This window comes from Danio rerio, chromosome 5, assembly GCF_049306965.1.
Source record: "Danio rerio strain Tuebingen ecotype United States chromosome 5, GRCz12tu, whole genome shotgun sequence".
Taxonomy (NCBI): Eukaryota; Metazoa; Chordata; class Actinopteri; order Cypriniformes; family Danionidae; genus Danio; species Danio rerio.
Genome location: NC_133180.1, coordinates 4,950,564 through 4,968,987, shown reverse-complemented (window position 1 = coordinate 4,968,987; position 18,424 = coordinate 4,950,564). Strand labels below are relative to the sequence as shown.

General features: G+C 33.5%; 1 protein-coding gene across 3 annotated transcripts in view; it reads left to right on the top strand.

Moving 5' to 3' along the window:
- The window catches only part of apooa (apolipoprotein O, a), a 36,197-nt gene extending 18,307 nt beyond the window's left edge, over window positions 1-17,890 (top strand). For 2 of the 3 annotated variants that reach the window (NM_001423743.1, NM_001423742.1), the window contains 6 exons: window positions 2,356-2,410; window positions 2,488-2,583; window positions 5,254-5,345; window positions 13,119-13,217; window positions 15,543-15,584; window positions 17,676-17,890. In NM_001423743.1, the coding sequence (NP_001410672.1) occupies window positions 2,356-2,410; window positions 2,488-2,583; window positions 5,254-5,345; window positions 13,119-13,217; window positions 15,543-15,584 (384 nt within the window). In that variant the 3' untranslated portion in view covers window positions 17,676-17,890. Of the gene's footprint in view, window positions 1-2,355; window positions 2,411-2,487; window positions 2,584-5,253; window positions 5,346-13,118; window positions 13,218-15,542; window positions 15,600-17,675 lie in introns of all 3 variants that reach the window. The other variant, NM_001037115.2, reaches the window with a different exon arrangement.
- The last annotated feature ends 534 nt before the right edge of the window (window positions 17,891-18,424 follow it).

Below are 18,424 nucleotides of genomic sequence, written 5' to 3'. Positions count from 1 at the left end.
AGAAATTCATATATGCGAAGAAAACAAATCTAGTTAGTTTACAAATATAGTTAAGTGTAATATAATGAAATGACGCAGGGCAAAAGTATTGAACACATGATGAAAGGGAGGTATAGTTCGGCAGTGAAAGCCCAGACAGCAGATGAAATCTCTGAGTAGTTCTTCAGCAACACTCTGCCCTTGCTCAGAAATTAATATCAGCTAGAGTTCAACATCTACATTATCAGGAGTGAAGAAACCAGAGTGGCCATTTTCAGCAAGACAATGAGCCAAAACACAGCCAAGGAGACTCTCAGATGTTTTCAGAGAAAGAAAATCAAGCTGTAGAATGGCCCAGCCAATCACCTGACCCGAATCCAATAGAAAATACAAAATAAAGCTCAGATTTGATAGACGAGACCCACAGAACCATCAAGATTTGTACACTGTTGAAGTCTGTGAAAAACTCACACCTGAGGAATGCATGTGACTTCTCCATCTAAGAGGCGTTGTCAAGCTGCCATGCCCAAAAAAATCCTTTTATGTAAATTATTAAATATGTTTCAGTAGTTCAGCTCTTTCTCCTTCTGTCATTCCATTGGTATTACACAACAAATTTTTCAGATGTTTTAAGTTTTATTTTTATGTCTGTATTGTTTGGGTTTTTACCAAAATATGGTTCAATTCCATGTCAACAGCTCCTTTAGAAATAGTATTCCCAGGAAAATCCTTCAACAGATCACTAGAATGCTCCAGAGTTGATTTGATTAAAGATTAAGAAAAAGTGGATGAACTTGCACAGATGAATTGTTCACTTTAAGACTATGCATGCTGGCAAAATAAAGTGCAAATTTTACTTTCATGACTTTAACAAACCGATAACTTAAATTAAACATTTGTTCACATGTTAGATGGGTAGAAGTATGCAAGCATTCAGTTCTGAATATATACTGGAAACAATGCTTTTCTTGGAGTTTTTGTCTTGTTTTTAGCCCGAATATCTAAACATTCTGAAATCAAGAAGCATTTTCAGAAAATAAGTGAGTTTGTTTCTTAAAATAAGCAAAATAATTTTGTGTTCACTATTTAACTCACCCCTTTAGCAGATTATTTGGCTTGTTTAAAGGAAAAACTCACTTAATTTTGTCATTATTTTTTAAAGCAAGACAATATTTTTTACTTGTCTAAAAATACTTCTTGATTTAAGAATTTTTGGATATTTGGACTAAAAACAAGTCCAATTTGTTTTTGTTTTTTTTTGCAGTGTAGGCATTGCATTTACTTGTGCAAAGGACAGATTTCTGCTCTTTGTGGCGGCTCAAACACTTTACATTTGCAGTATGTCACTATATGACGTCATTTGCATTTCCATTTTGAATTGCAACCACAACCGTACAAACAGGTTTGCACATTCTTTATTGCATTTGCCGTTATACATAGATATTTTAGTAGTCAGTGCCCTTCACTATGGCTGGTCAGGAGGACGAGTGCAAATTTTGCATTTATTAATATTAATAATTATATTTAAATAAATATTTTATTAACAAATTAACAATTGTTTGTGTAATGAATAGTTTGTGCTTTTTTAAATTTTAATCTAATTTAATTTTAGTTGATCACTATAACATTTAAGTAAATATTAAATGAAAGACTCGCCAGTTGAAGTCACAGTAAACATTAACAGACGTTAAATATGAAAAGCATTTAAATTTTATGTAATATAATAATTATTATTTAAAAGTAATACAAATGTATTATTATTATAAATGTACATATGTTCAGTGAACATTATTGTCTTACAATTTTACATTTAATTTGACTATTATTTTTTAATTCTGTGAAAATGTCCATGGCCGTCACATTTCTCTCCATTTTCCTTATACTGGTGTTTAATTTTTATTCATTTATCAGTTGTCCTAAGTCTACTCTCTTAGGTCATGAATAGCAGACTATCTGATTGCTAAGATAAAGACGGTCTTATCTTTGTCGGTCATGCATTATGGGTTTATGGCTACTGATAAAGATTTGTCCAGTAGGTGCATTTATAAACTATAAAATATAGCCTAGACATCATGAAATACAGTCATAAACCTTTGGACTCGGTAGTAGTTCACCAAGGTTCAAAGAAGTAGCTAATTTGCTGACCCTTCAATGTCAAACCAGGCCAGTTCAACACAACATAACATATGAATTCTCTTAACTTTCTTTAAACTTTAATAAATTAAAGTATCTGCATTACAAGAAATGACAGCAGTCATGATTGTCCACAGTTACAAGTCAGTCGAGGTCATTTAGCATCTTCATGATTCTTATTTCTGTATACCAAAAGCAACATTATAATAACTTACAATCTTCATTCATCCCGCCTCGTCTCAGGGTGCCTATGGAACGGTGAAACCCAAAGTTGACAGCACTGTACAGTTTGGACAGAGTAAGTGAAGCATTGTATGAAAATAAATGAAAATATGAAGACACAAATAATGCAAATTATTTTGCTCTGTATTCTAGACAGTTATGCCTACTTGAAGAATCCTCCACCTGAGTTTTATCCTAGAGCAGGAATCATCGGCTTTGCTGGAATCCTGGGACTTTTTCTAGGAAGAGGTAATGAAAGCCTCAATGATTCAGTTGAAGAAAAATTATTAGCCGTGTAAAATTTTTATTATTTTTTTCAAATATTTCCCAAGTGATGTTTAACAGAGCAAGGACATTTTCATAGTATTTCCTTGTATATTTTTCTTCTGGAGACTTCTTACATGCTTTATCCCATTATTAGGATATTTTAGCACACTACTAATATAACTTAGCACATTTTTAGGGTGTGTACTTGGCACACTGGCAGCATGTTTTTTTCACAATGCTAATATGATTTAGCACATTGGTAACATAGTAAAACATTCTAGTAATGTGCTAAAACATAAGAAACATGTTAGCAGTGTAATAAAACATGTCGTCAATGTTCTAAAACATGTTAGAAACATGTTAGCAATGTGCTAAAACATGTTAATTGTGTGATATCCTATCTGTGTTCTAATATGCAGGAAACATGTTATTAATGTGCTAAACTATGTTAGCAGTGTGATGAAACATGAAAGCAATGTGCTGAAGCATATTATCAGTGTTCTAAAACATGCAAGAAACATTTGCAATGTGCTAAAGCACGTTAGCAGTGTGATAACAATTTGTTGTGTTCTAAAACAATGTGCTATACGTGTTAGCGATTTGGTAATGTTGTCAGTATCCTAAAATGTGAAAAATATAATAGCAATTAGTACATCATGTTAGCAGTTTGATAAAACATGCTATCAGTTTTCTAAAACATGTAAGAAACATGTTAACAATGTGGTAACGTTAGCAGCATGATAAAAACATGTTAACAGGGTTCTAAAACAAATACGAAACATGTTAATGTGCTAAAGCATATTAACACTGATAAAGCATGCTATCAGTGTTCTAAAACATGTTAGCAGTGTGCTAATACATGTTTACTATGTTAAAAACATGCTGTCAGTGTTCTAAAATATGTAAGAAACGTATTAGCAATGTGATACTCATGTTAACAGTGTGATAAATACATGTTTACAGTGTTCTAAAACATGCAAGAAAAATGTTAGCTGTGTGTTAAAGAACACAATCATTGTTCTAAAACATGTACGTAATGTTAGCAATGTGATAAGAACATGCTGTCAATGTTCTAAAACAACATTATTACACTTACATGTTTTAGCAAAATGTTAACATGTTTCTTACATGTTTTAGATACATGTTAGCAATGGGCTTAAACATGTTAACAGTGTGATAAAAACATGTTGTCAGTGTTCTAAACATTAAAAAACATGTTAGCAATGTGCTAAAACATGTTAATAGTGTCAACATCTTGTCAGTGTTCTAAAATGTAAGCAACGTGATTAATGTGCTAAAGCATGTTAGCAGTGTAATGAAACATAATAACAATGTGTTAAAGCATATTATCAGTGTTCTGAAACATGCAAGTAACCTTTGCAATGTGCTAGAGCATGTTAGCAGTGTTACAAAATATGCAGTATTCTAAAACAACGAGCTAAACATGTTAGCAATGTGTTAAAACCTTAGTGTGATAAAATGTGAAACATAATAGCAATTAGTTAAATCATGTTAGCAGTGTGATAAAACATGAGTGTTCTAAAACATGTAAAAAAAACATGTTAGCAATGTGCTAACGTGTAAGCAGTGTGATAAAAAAACATGTTAACACTGTTCTAAAACGTAAGAAACATGTTAACAATGTGCTAAAGCATGTTAACAGTGTGATAAAGCATGCTATCCGTTTTCTAAAACATGTAAGAAACATGTTAGCAGAGTGCCAATACATGTTAACAGTTTGTTAAAAACATGCTGTCAGTCTTCTAAAACATGTTTTAACACATTGTTAACATGTTTTTACATGTTATCAGTGTGATTAAAAACATGCTATCCTTGGACTAAACATGTAAAAACATATTAGCATTGTGTATAATGGTTACCAGTGATAAAACTTGCTATCAGTGTTCTAAAACATGTAAGAAATATGTTAGCAATGTCCTAATACTTGTTAACAGTGTGTTAAAAATATGCTGTCAGTGTTCTAAAACGTAAAAAAAAACATGTTAGAAAAGAGTTGTTACCAGTGTTACCAGTGTGATAAAGTATGCTTTCATTGTTCTAAAGCATATCAGAAACATGTTTGCAATATGTTTAAAACATGCTATCATTGTTCTAAAACATGTAAGAAAGATGTTATCAGTTTGCTAAAGCATGTTAGCAGTGTTTTAAAGTATGCTATTATTGTTCTAAAACATGTACAAAACATAGCAATGTGATAAGAACATGCTGTCAGTGTTCTAAAACAACATTTTATCACACTTACATGTTTTAGCACATGGTTAACATGTTTCTTACATGTTTTAGATACATGTAAAACATGTTTGCAGTGTGATTAAAACGTTGTCAGTTTTCTAAACATGTAAGAAACATGTTGGCAATGTGATAAAAACATGTTGTCTGTGTTCTAAACATGTAAGAAACATGTTAGCAATGTGATAAGAACATGCTGTCAATGTTCTAAACATGATAACATTTTATCACACGTTTTAGCACATGGTTAACATGTTTCTTACATGTTTTAGATACATGTTAGCAATGTGATACAAACATGTTGTCTGTTCTAAACATGTAAGAAACATGTCAGCAATGTGTTATTGCCATATTGTGTTAAACGCGTTGAAAACATGTTAATGCAATGTTCTTGTAATTCAGGCTCCAGGCTGAAGAGACTGATCTACCCAACGGGTTTAATGGCAGTTGGAGCATCCATGTACTATCCTCAAGAGGCCGTGACCATTGCTAAAGTATGTGTGTCTGTGTTCACACATGTTCCTGTGTGTTTTATAAAGGTCTCCTGTTGCGAATGCATTTTTGTAAGATAAATATTGAACTATACAAATATTTCAAACTTATTTCTGGTGGACAACATGGATGTTTGTGTACTGCAGAAGCACAGTGCTAAGAGGCAAACAAAGTGCAGGAATTAGAAGTAAACAATGAGTGCATTTACACCATTTAACTGAGGAGCTACAAAAAAAAACAACTAATATAAAATTTTTCATTTAAATGTGTAAATGAATCAGACTTTTGAAATGTAAATACTGTCACTTGACAGGTAGAGGACAATGCACAAGACATCGGCGAGCAAATCAAGGCAGAGGCAGTGTATTAAGCATTGAACTCCATTGTGTTACAAATCAGGGTATCCGCGAGGTCTTAAAAAGTCTCAAAAGCTAAATTTTAGGCCTTAAAAAGTCTTAAATATACTGACATATTGCGTTGTAGGTCTTAATTTTTTTTTTTAACAGGTCTTTACTTTCTTTTCATGTATACCATTCTGGCCATCAACACCCTTACAATCACCAACAATCCCAATCGCAATAAAACTTTTAACTTTTTACTTTAAAAATAGCATTTAATTACTTTCCTCACAGTAACATTAAAAAGTACTACATTTATTTATTGCGTAGAATACTGACCTGGGGTCTGTTCTTCGTACTTCGCTTAAATGATCTAAGATTATTTGGCAGATCCTGGATCTTTTAATCTTGATAACTGATCTCTGGCTAATTTGGTTCTTCAAACAAGTTTGCAAATCAGATGTCTGGATGAACTGATCTGCGATCTGTGCCTGTGTTGTAAAGAACAGATCTATTGATCCTCGAAAACATGATCAGTAATGCAATGATTGGCTGACGGCAAAGCAACGTAATGACATCATCTGATTCATATTCAATTATCCATATGAGCAAAATTACATAAAACTAGCAGTAAACGGTTTGTTAAATATGATACGCAATAACTTTACACATTTGTTATGAGCTGCAGGTTTTACACTCTCATGTGTCAGTAGTATTCATCATGTGTTTCGATGCTAATCAATGTATTTAGTTCTACATTTACATTGAGGCCTACTCAAGTTTTTTTTTTTTTTTTTTTTGAATCGGCATAAGGAATAACTGTATAAATTAATTTTGCATCAAAAAAGCATTTTGATATTGGTAAAGGTGTCTGCAACTTTTGCGAAGCCTCAAATCACCGACATATTAGCGATCAAAACACGTGCATGACTGCATAAATTATTTTTAAAAGTCGAATATTGTGCATGTATTCGTTTGCATCTAAAAAGTTCATATCAATAAATTTTCTCTTTGAACCACCAGGTGGCAGTCATTATACTTTTGTTTTGGAGTGCAGATTGGATAAGTTGTATATATATATATATATATATATATATATATATATATATATATATATATATATATTAGGGATGTAACGGTATTGTAAATACCGTCATACCGCAATATTAATTTTTTTCGATATTAACGTAGTCGCATGACTCGGTAAAACTATAGGTCTTCTGACAAAATTTGCTCAGGCGAATGAAGCGAATGGGAGGTACCGGAAACTACAATTTCCATCTGCCCAGGCTTGGCCATAATCCCTTGCGGTCTGTTGTCGCTACAGATCCAGTAATGCGGAAATGGAGTGTGCTGCTAGAAGCGGGGATCGAAAAGAGCTGGAAAACCCTAAAGCGGGTGCTGTCGCCGCGCGCGTACTGAATAGCGGTGTTGTCGCGCGAGTTCTTATCAGCTGTGTTGTCGCGCGCGTACTGTAAAGCGGGGACGGAGGGTGTGTTGCGTCGCGGGGGCACTTTTGATCATTTTGGAAGGGAACTTTCTATCCAAGACTAAAAAGGGCATGTGCACTGCACAGGTTGAGCCCTGTGTGTGCACGTGCCTGCAAGTTGGGGAATACGACTAATAATCAGTCATGGGGACTGCAGAAACACAGCATACTGTTCAGATTGATGCAGACATGAGACCTCTATCTCACTCATGGTTTGTCCTCTCAAGTGGGGGAAAGACAATGCACAACGTTACCCACTGCTGTCAACCTGGGCCAAGTCATATCTCTCTTGTCCCAGAAACCTCAGTCCCAAATGAGAGGGTTTTTTTCTGTTGCAGGGGACATTGTAAATGCCCAGAGATACCAGCTTTTACCAGATTATATTTATATGATAATTTTCCTTTAAACCCATCTCTATCTAAGTGAGTGAGTGATTAAATGTTGAATGTGATGAGTTTTCAACAATACTAAATTGAAACTTAATTTTTTTACATGGTTTAATAATTTTTTGTTATTAAAATTTAAGTTCCTGTTTCAAAGCTTACAGATAGATGGCTAATTTGTATGTCATTGACACTTTTGGCACTTTTTTGGAGTATTTTCATAAGTTTTGTTTTTTCCTGTAAAGGATTCAATAAATACCGTACCGTGAACTTCATACCGAGGTATTACCGTACCGTGAAATTCTGATACCGTTACATCCCATATATATATATATATATATATATATATATATATATATATATATATATATATATATAAACTTTATTTAAATAGTTAAAAATATATATATATTTACTATTTTATAACTACTGTAAGAAAATACCGGAATTCGGTACATACATTCAGTATTATCTTTGCTTTAACTGACCCGATCTAATTCTTTTGATATGAAATGAGCCTGTTCCCAAGCAGGTTTGAGCTACCAGAACTGTTGCTATGACAACAAGTCTCAGATGAGATTTAAAGAACGAAATGATCCTGGATCGTGTCAAATCGTCAATATTCAAATCCAGCTAACTGAGTAATCCATGTAAGAAAAACAGACCCCTGACCTGATGTTTGTTTTTATTATTAAATTATTATTATTATTGTATTATTAAATGTATTACATTTTAATCATTTTTAGATAAGGCATGTGAAAAGCTTTTTCAACTGGGATATTCGAAAAAACAATTCTTAGCATTAAGCCCTGTATCTAAAATGTCTCAAAGTCTAAAATGTCATTCATAATGGTCTTAAAATTGTCTTTAAAAGTCTTAAATTTAACTTGGTGAAACCGGCAGAAACCCTGTAAATGGGATTGTTTTAATATGAATATTAAATAATGATACTACATCTTTATTCAATATGTTTAAAGCAGCATTTTCTAGTTATTTTTGAATAATACACAAATAAATGAGCAAATTTAATGTAATACAGTTTGGTTTATTTAACTTCGGTCTTCAGTCAAGTCTTGCAGTCTTCAATCAAGTTTGGTTTTTAGCCTTTTATAAGAAAAGGTTTGGGTACTCCTAGTTTACACGGACCATCTTAAATGTGATTATAATGAGATTTTGTATTGCAATTAAATATTACCAATAATTCAACCTAAATAATGTGATTAAGCTCATAAAATCGCAATATGCATTATCGTATTACCATAGGTGGTCTATGCCAATTTTATTTGGAGTATACAGGCATGTAAACACCTTTAACTGCATTATTACCATTGACCAAAGTGCACCTGCGGGTGTCAGTACAGTGTATCATCTGTGGAGTATGCTTTCTAAAGCTTTCATTTTGTTCAGCTTTACATTTTCAAAGGTTTTTCCAGTGTGCACAAATGGAAAGCAGTGACATTTTTAAACTCTGAATCGCTGTTAAAACTCTGTTAACACTTTAAAAACAACTTTCTGCCACCATTTTCTGAATCACAAATGATGCGTACAGCATTGTCCATCACATGTCTACCACACAAAACTGTTTTGCATTATATGGAAATAAATTAAATCAGCAGCCAGTAACACCTACCCAAAGTTTACCACCTTAATAGATCACCCAAACATTAAAATAACGTCATCATTAACTCACCCACAAACGGTTTGGAATCGGAGAGTTTTTTTTTTCTGTTGAATAGCTGAAAACCTGTAACTTCCATTGATGAAAAACAAATACTGTGGAAGTCAATGGTTACAGGTTTCCAGCATTCTTCAAAATATCTTCTTTTGTACTCAAACTAGTTTGGAACAAGTAAAGGGTGAATAAATGATGACAGAATGTTCAGTTCTGGGGGAACTGACCCTTTAAAGGACACTCATGATATTGTAAATAAAAATCACATAAATTTTTTGCAGGATGTTTTCAGGCTGGCTTAAAAATACAGTTTGTCACAGTGGGATTGAAAGATGATCTATACAGTGTTTTATGAGGGAATAGTCAAGGGTGAGGTTATGATCCATAACTTTCCAGCTCATCAATACAGCTCAAAAACGCAGCTGAAACACATTCCTCCTAAACTCCCAAGGCCATAAACACAAGCTCCCGCCGAGAGCTGCTTACTATCAGCCGGCGCTCTGTTTTCATTGTAACCAATATGGAAAAACTCTGATTATCTCTCAAAAGCCCCTTTCACACAGTGATAACGGTTTATATCCGGAAAATTACTGGAACGACTACCGGTAAATTAAAAAAAGCGCTGTTCACACAGGCAGGAACGTTCCAGAGTTTTTCCAGAAATGAGCATTCACACATCCATGCCAAAATACCGGTAAATTCTGACATCATTAACCAGAAATGAGCTGAGCTTGTATTTGTAAACACTTAACTACAAGTAATGTAATGTGATGTGTATTTATATAGCACATTTATTGTGTATGGCCATACACCCAAAGCGCCTCACAATCATGAGGGGGGGGGGGGGGGTCTCCACGCCACCACCAGTGTGCAGCATCCACTTGGATGATGCGACGGCTGCCACAGGACAACGGCGCCAGTGCGCTCACCACACACCAGCTATTGGTGGAGTGGAGAGGCAGTGATAGAGCCAATTCAGTGGAAGGTAATGATTGGGAGGCCATGATCGTATAAGGGCCGATAGAGGGGCCTTGGCCAGGACACCGGGGTTACACCCCTGCTCTTTCACGAGAAGTGCCATGGGATTTTTTTTAATGACCACAGAGAGTCAGGACCTCAGTTTAACGTCTCATCCGAAAGACGGCGCCCACTGACAGTATAGTGTCCCCTTCACTTTTACTGGGGCATTAGGACTCACGCACACCACAGGTTGAGCGCCCCCTGCTGGCCTCACTAACACCACTTCCAACAGCAACCTAGTGTTCCCTAGTGGTCTCCCATCCAGGTACTGACCAGGCTCAGCCCTGCTTAGCTTCAGTGAGTAACCGGTCTTGGGCTGCAGGGTGACATGGCTGTGGCCATGTTATATTGATAGTTGTGTTACGGCTGTCGCCTGCCTGTGCTTGCGTGTGTATCATGACGTCACTCAGTGTTTGTTTCCTAGGTGCCTTTTCGCACCTGCGGCGAGTTGCGCTAGTTGCAAATTGGCTATAAATATGGACCAACATTAAGTGGAGAGAGAGGAGACTTCACTGCCAGCCATCAAACTTCTTTTATTATGTTGGCTTGAGAAAGCCAACATACTGTTATGCTACTCTGTCCTTGAAAACAAACGTATCTCCTCTTAGGCCGTTCATGCCACAAGGCCCAAATGTGGTCAAAATGTGCCTTCTACATTCTAGATTGTTGCTATATCTCCTCATGCCTGTAAGACTTATTGTTTTTTTAACAAAAAATGTTAAATATTAAATTTTTATAATTCGGGCATATAAAAAAATTATACAAGCCCCAAATTTGGCCAAAAGCTGTATTAAGATGCATTAGATTTTGTTGCTATATCTTTAAGGTTTATCAGACTTATAGTTTTCCAATAAATAATTTTTAAGCATTTTTTTTCTCAAAATGACTTAAACTCCATATTTTTTACTGATATGGCAAGCCATTTTGCATGTATCACTTTCACACTTATTAAGCATTGTATTTTCAAAAAAATACGGCAAGCCATTTTTACATAATGTTCATTCCCTTAGTCTCTTTATTAATCAGGGGTCGCCTCAACGGAATGAACTGCCAACTTATCCAGCATTTGTTTTACACAGGGAATGCCCTTCCAGCCGCAACCCAACACCAGGAATACATAATGTTCAAGTCTAGTTTTTGACACTCATAAAGACTGTCATAGAAACATCGGGGTTGATTAAGATCACTCATATTGCCAAGAAGCTTTGATGTATCATCACTAACCTGTCAAATGTCCCCATAGCAATAAAACAGTATAACCTAGCAACCATTTAAAAATCGTAATATCTCTACATCAGAACATCGTAGGGACCTGGGCATTGGCTTGTTTGACTCATGCTAGCAAATGGGACTTCCGGTGTACTATGCATGGTAACAATGATAATGGAAGCTAAGTGCTAATAACAATTAGCTACATGCTATGAATGATTATCTAAATGCAATAACATATGCTAGAAATGCCTACTAAGTATTAGCATTTGATCAAACATGTACACAAGCATTGCCATTTAGCAACTGCTTAGCAACCACCTAACAATGCCATAATTGTTTTAGCAACTGCCTAGCAACGACTTAGCAACCGCCACCATGCTTCCTGCCAACTGCCATTCCTAGTCCTAGCGCAGTCACGTTGGCTTTCTCAAGCCAACATCAAAGTTTATCAATAAACTTTAGGTTCTAGTTTTATTTATTTACTGTTTTTTTTCCTTCAGTGTTATGCTTTGTTAGTTGTTGGGTTGTTAGTCCTAGGTTAGTGTTGTATAATTGTTTTGATTCTTTATTCATTCTTGCTTAGTTGTGACGCATGATTTTACTTTTGAATACATATGGACCAGTAAAACATGCAGCTAAAACAGAACCCGGTGAAGGAAGCAATACAAGAACTTTCTCATTAGGCTTAAACTCAGCTGAAACAGCTCACTTATCAAAGCAACGCTTCATTTTCTCTTTTGACAGCGCAAGCGCTTTCTTCGCTACCTCACAAGCACGGTGTAAACGCAGAAGGAACAAAAAAGCCCCTTTCACACATAAAGACCTTTCCGGAAAATTGCCGCCAATTTTCCGGAAAGGTCTGTATGTGTGAACAGGTCCTTTTTGAAAATACCGGTAAATTCGTTCTGGCTATTTTCCGGAAAGAGAAGTTGTAACATTACCGGTAATTTGCCGGAATGCTGCGCTGTGTGAATGCAGAAGGAAGATTCCCGTAATAAGCGCGTGCACGTCTAGAACATGCTGACGTGAGACGTCTGCTTTAGCCAATCACAACAGTCAGACGCATTTACGTCCGCGCGGTTTATGAGAATAAAAACCTTAAAATATTTTTCCAGACACATTTAGCTGCTAGAAGTTAGTCAGATCACGTTTATATGTTCTTTTTAATGCCAACTGTGTAAATAATCATCGATGAGATGCTTATGATAAGCCGTTGTTTGTTTACCTTCAAGCTTTGCGTGCGCCTGTGAAACAGCCTGTGAGCGCCTGCACACGCACATATTATGAACATCTCGACATGCGAAAGTGATCCTGCGAAAGTTGTTCACAATATTGATCATCCATAGAGTTTGTAATTTAGTCAAATGTTTACAAATACAAGCGCAGCCGTTTAAAGCTCATTTGTGGTTAATGATGTCAGAATTTATCGGTATTTTGGAGTGGATGTGTGAACGCACTTTTCCGGAAAAATTCCGTAACGTCCTCGCCTGTGTGAACAGCGCTTTTTTGAATTTACCGGTAAAGTCGTTCCAGAAATTTTCCGGATATTTACCGGTATCACTGTGTGAAAGGGGCTAAAAACATTACCCATGGATTTGGATTGTCTCTATGTATATACAGTATATATAATCTCTGTATGTGTTTCTAATCTGTCAACACAGAGCACAGGAGACAGTGTGTACGACTGGGCGCTTCAGGCTTATGTTACTGTGGAGAAACTCTTTAAAGACAAACCTGCCTCAAAGAAAGACAAGCAAAAGGTGAACACATCTCTTACATCCTTACGTCTTTACATTTACAGAACATTACATTAGGCTTGTTTACGGGAACTTGTAGGCAGATTAAAGTGCCCGAACTATCAGGAGAAACATAATCGCAATAAAACTTCAGTGTATTTCCCCAGGCGCAGCTTGCTAGCATATGTTTATTAACAGTCATAGTATAGCAAACATATCCTCACAAATCATGTTTCATTTCATCAAACATACAGTTTTGTTCTCTTTTTTTACAACAATGAAGTCTTCAAATATACACTCTGTACTCTCATTAACACATAAATATTATACCTTCTGTACATTCATCAGTAGCACACAGATTACACTTTAAATCCTTTGTCAATCATCTATTTAATTTTTCTTTTCTTTGTAAATACCTCTGTATATAACCATTTACCATAAGACCATAGATATATACACTAGATGTCGCCTGGCCTACTGTTGTCTATTGGACGGAATGCGTCAATAGCGCCGCCATCTTGGTACAGCGTAGCGCTCCTTTGAAATGAATGCGGGACCAAGGTACAGTGGAGGACTGTGGCCATCCAAAGCCAGAGATATACACATATACACATATATCTATGATCGGGAGTTTTCCTGGATGTTAGTGTGTAATTGTTTTTTCTAATTATGAAAATTATAATTTTACATCACTTTTCTACATTGATGGATCAGTGACCGCACGGGCATTCCTGACAAAAAGCTTGTGTTTGTGTGTACAGAAATGTACTATTCACCCTCCCTGTTAAATTTAATCTAATCATGTCCTGAAACACACCTCCTCTCCTGCTTTCACTTCTCATACTGACGGAGGGAGCGATTCGTTTGTGAATGAATCCCCCGAACGACTCTTTCACTAACGTTAGGCGACAATGATACAAGTTTCTGGCAGCGCAGCATCTCGTTGTCATATTTCTTTTGCATTGTTTGCTGATTTTATGCAACAAAACTAGCATAAGCCGAGTGTTTAGTGCGAGTTGGAGCTGCTTTGCCGTATGGTGAATGCAGTAAGTGACTGTTATCATCAATAACGTGACCTGATTAGCACAAAAGTTCAGAACATACAAAAACAGAAAAAAAACATAATATTACCTATGAAATGTTCTGCCTGTGCTTTATTTTCTTTGTTTGCTCGTTACTACACCCGTAGACAGCGCTAAAGTCCCGCATCTTCACGTAATAACACTGTCTTGACTAGTGCGGTTGAATGACACTTGTCCTGGGAGCACTGTATAAATATGGCGGCGCTATTGACACATGCTCAGGGTCCCTATGCAATATAGCGTTGTCCGAAGTGTTTGACTTGAAATAAGTATAAATATTTTGGTAACACTTTACAATAAGGTTCATTAGTTAATGCATTTACTAACATGAACTAATCATGAACAGCACATGTACAGCATTTATTAATCATAACTGAACATTTACTAATGCATTATTAACATCCAAGTCTATGCTTGTTAACATTAATGCACCATGAGTTAACATGAACTAACAATGAACTACTGTATTTTCATTAACTAACGTTTACTAACATGAACAAATACAGTAGTAAATGTATTGTTCATTGTTTGTTCATGTTAATAAGTGCATTAATTAACATTAACTAATGAAACGTATTGTAAAGTGTGACCAATATTTTTATTGTCCTCGATCAGTTCAGGCCGGGTGTGTCCAGCCATGCTCCTCTGTTTGGGTGATGTCAAGTAATTCGTGACAAACGCGTTAAGGTGATGTGCAATCTCCATATGTGGCATAACCATACAGCAGGAAAATTCAATTGGTGCCCCATGTGGCAATTTGTTCCGGCTCTCCAATTAGTGTGACCAAGATATAAAAATAAATTTAGTTCATGCAAAAAACAGCTTTAGATATTAAAATTACCTTTATATTCCTGCATATACCCTGCAGAAGATCTTAGTGCTCCTTCATTACTCTTTACCAGAGCACAAGAAACCTTTATTTTACTTTGAAACATTCGTTGACAGATTTACACAACAGCACTGCCTGCAGCATCTTACTAGAGAAGCCTGTGACAGTGTACATCTATAAATAAATACACTTTTCAGATTTCACATGCTAAAATGTCAACTTATTCTCCCTGTAGACTGAAATAATGGTGTAATAGCCTGTGGAGTCCACTTTGCAGGTCACTTGTTAAATTAGAAACAAACGTCTGATGTGAAAAGACAAACATCAGGAGGAGCGGGATTGAGAAACACTGTTCAAACTCATGAGCTTGGCTTGTGATGCTCAACTGTTTGAATTCTGATACCATATTTAGTTTTTCTTCACTTTTTGTTGAAACAGGATAAAGTGGAGAAGAGTTCCAGTGGAGAGACCAAAGATTAGGTATGTTATAATAAGGTACGATACATCTTTGTCAGATTAGATCTGAAATTTACAGTGGCCAAGAGAGCTTAACGTGCTGCAATTCAAGAAAACAGATGCAATTACTAAACATGCACAATTACCGCTGTTATTCATGCTAATAATATCCAAAAGACAAGGGAATGGTGTTATAAGGATGTTAAAATAAGCCAAAATCTTGGCTTTCGAAGATCAACTATAACTTCACTGAGCAATAGACACGGCACAATAAATAAATCCCAGCTGGGTCTGTCATGTTTCAGGGTCCCCTTGAAATATTTCAGTTGTTTTCTGTCATATTTGTGTTGTGAGAAAATCCTACATGTATGCTGTCAAACCAATGAGGGACTTTTCTTAATTTGCTGGCGCTTTTTGTGATTGAAAGGATTTGACAAAATTGTAGTAAACCTTTTTGATGCATCAAAGAATGCACATTATTATACCAGCAGCTAATCCAGCGAAAACAATTGTGTTTAAAATAACTTAAAATAAATAAATATTATATAAATAAATTAATAAATAAAAATACTTATTTTATGCGATAAATATTAAATAAATAAATAATTATTAAATAAATACTAAATTACTAAATAAATATTAAATTATTAATTGTGAAATTAATAAAAAAAATACATATTTAATAATTTAATATTTATTTAGTAATTTAATATCTATTTTTTATTAATTTTATATTTTAATAATTTTTATATTTATTAAGTAATTTAATATTTATTTAGTAATTTAATATAAAATTAATAAAAAATATACATACTAAATTACTAAATAAATATTAAATGAATATTAAATTATTAATAAATAAATACACATTAAATGAATAAACAAATATTAAATAAATAAATATTAATTAAATAAATATTAAGGGAATAAATAAATATTAAATGAATAATAAATTATTAAATGAATAAATAAATATTAAATGAATAATAAATTAATATATTATTAATAAGTAAATATTAAATAAATAATGAATTGATATAAAAATAATAAATGAATAATGAATTATATATTTAATAAATAATAAATAAATAGTAAATAGATAAATATTAAATAAATATTAAATAAATTATAAATATTAAATGAATAACAAATAAATATTAAATTAATAATACAAAATAAATATTAAATTAATGATAAAAAAATATTAAGTAAATAAATAATAAATTAATAAAATAAATAAATAATAAATAAATATTAAATGTATAATAAAATAAATAAATAATAAATTAGTTAATTAATAATAAATAAATATTAAATACATTTTAAATAAATAAATAGATATTAAATAAATAGGTGTTTAATAAATATTAAATGAATAACAAATAAATATTAAATTAATAATACAAAAAATATTAAAACAATAAAAATGTATATTAAATGAATTATAAATTAACATTAAATGAATAAATATTAAATTATAAATTAATATTAAATAAATATTAAATAAATCAATAGTAAATATTAAATGAATAATAAATAATTATTAAGTAAATAAATAATAAATAAATAAAATAAATAATAAAATAAATAAATAGTAAATAAATAGTAAATGAATAATAAATAAATATTAAATGCATTAAATAAATAGATATTAAATAAATAATAAATAAGTAATAAATAAATATTAAATAAATAAACAAATAATAAATAAATAAATAAATATTGAATTAATATTAAATTAATTAATGTTTTTGAAAATACTAAATAATATTAAATAAATAAATATTAAATATTTTAACAGGACTGATAAAGAGATGTAATCATTTAACAACAGTTTACTTTTGCTTGATTTAGAATCATAAAGAGTTCTCCAACCGATTAGTACAGGCTGAAACATGCCAATACTGAAACATGCCAATAATCTTGTTTCTTTCAGTTCAGTGGGATTATTGTTTACTTCCTGTTCTCCAAAATGACTGATGACGTGTTAAATCTGACTATTAAAACTGCAGTAAAGGGTGTAACATTATGCCACTGCAGTCACATTTATTTACACAGGTCTAATTTTCTCAGAAATCCTCATGACTGTTGTGGATTGTGTGTGTTTGTTTACAGGTACATCAGATCTCTCGGGATGTTGTTTGTGTGTGTGGTGGATCTCCAATACTGCACAGTTTTATGACCTGCTTTTGCACTCACCGCTTCCTCTTTCATCTGTCACTCGCAGACAGGAGGTAGCGGTTCATCTGGAAATTTTTAAACTTGAACAACTACTGGAACCGTGTGTAAAAATACACTGGCGCACCAAAATAAATTATATAGAGACAGTTGCTGTGATTTCTGACTGAATTACATGCAGAAGTGTAGAAAGTGTACTTATTTATTCAACATTCATGACCCATATATGCAGCTGAAGTCAGAATTATTAGCCCCCCTGAATTATTAGCAGCCCTGCTTTTTTTCTGTTTAACAGAGCTGATTTCTTCAACACATTTCTAATCATAATAGTTTTAATAACTCATCTCTAATAACTGATTTATTTTCTCTTTGCCATGATGACAGCAAATAATATTTGACAAGATATTTTTCAGGACACTTCTATTCAGCTTAAAGTGACATTTAAAGGCTTAACTGGATTAATTAAATTAACTAGGCAGGTTAGGGTAATTAGGCAAGTCATTGTATAACGATGGTTTGTTCTGTAGACTATCGAAAAAAATATATAGCTAATATTGACCCTAAAATGGGTTTTTAAAAATTAAAAACTGCTTTTATTCTAGCCTAAATAAAACAAATAAGACTTTCTCCAGAAGAAAAATATATTATTTTTAACTTAATGAATTAATAAGACTTAATAAAACCTA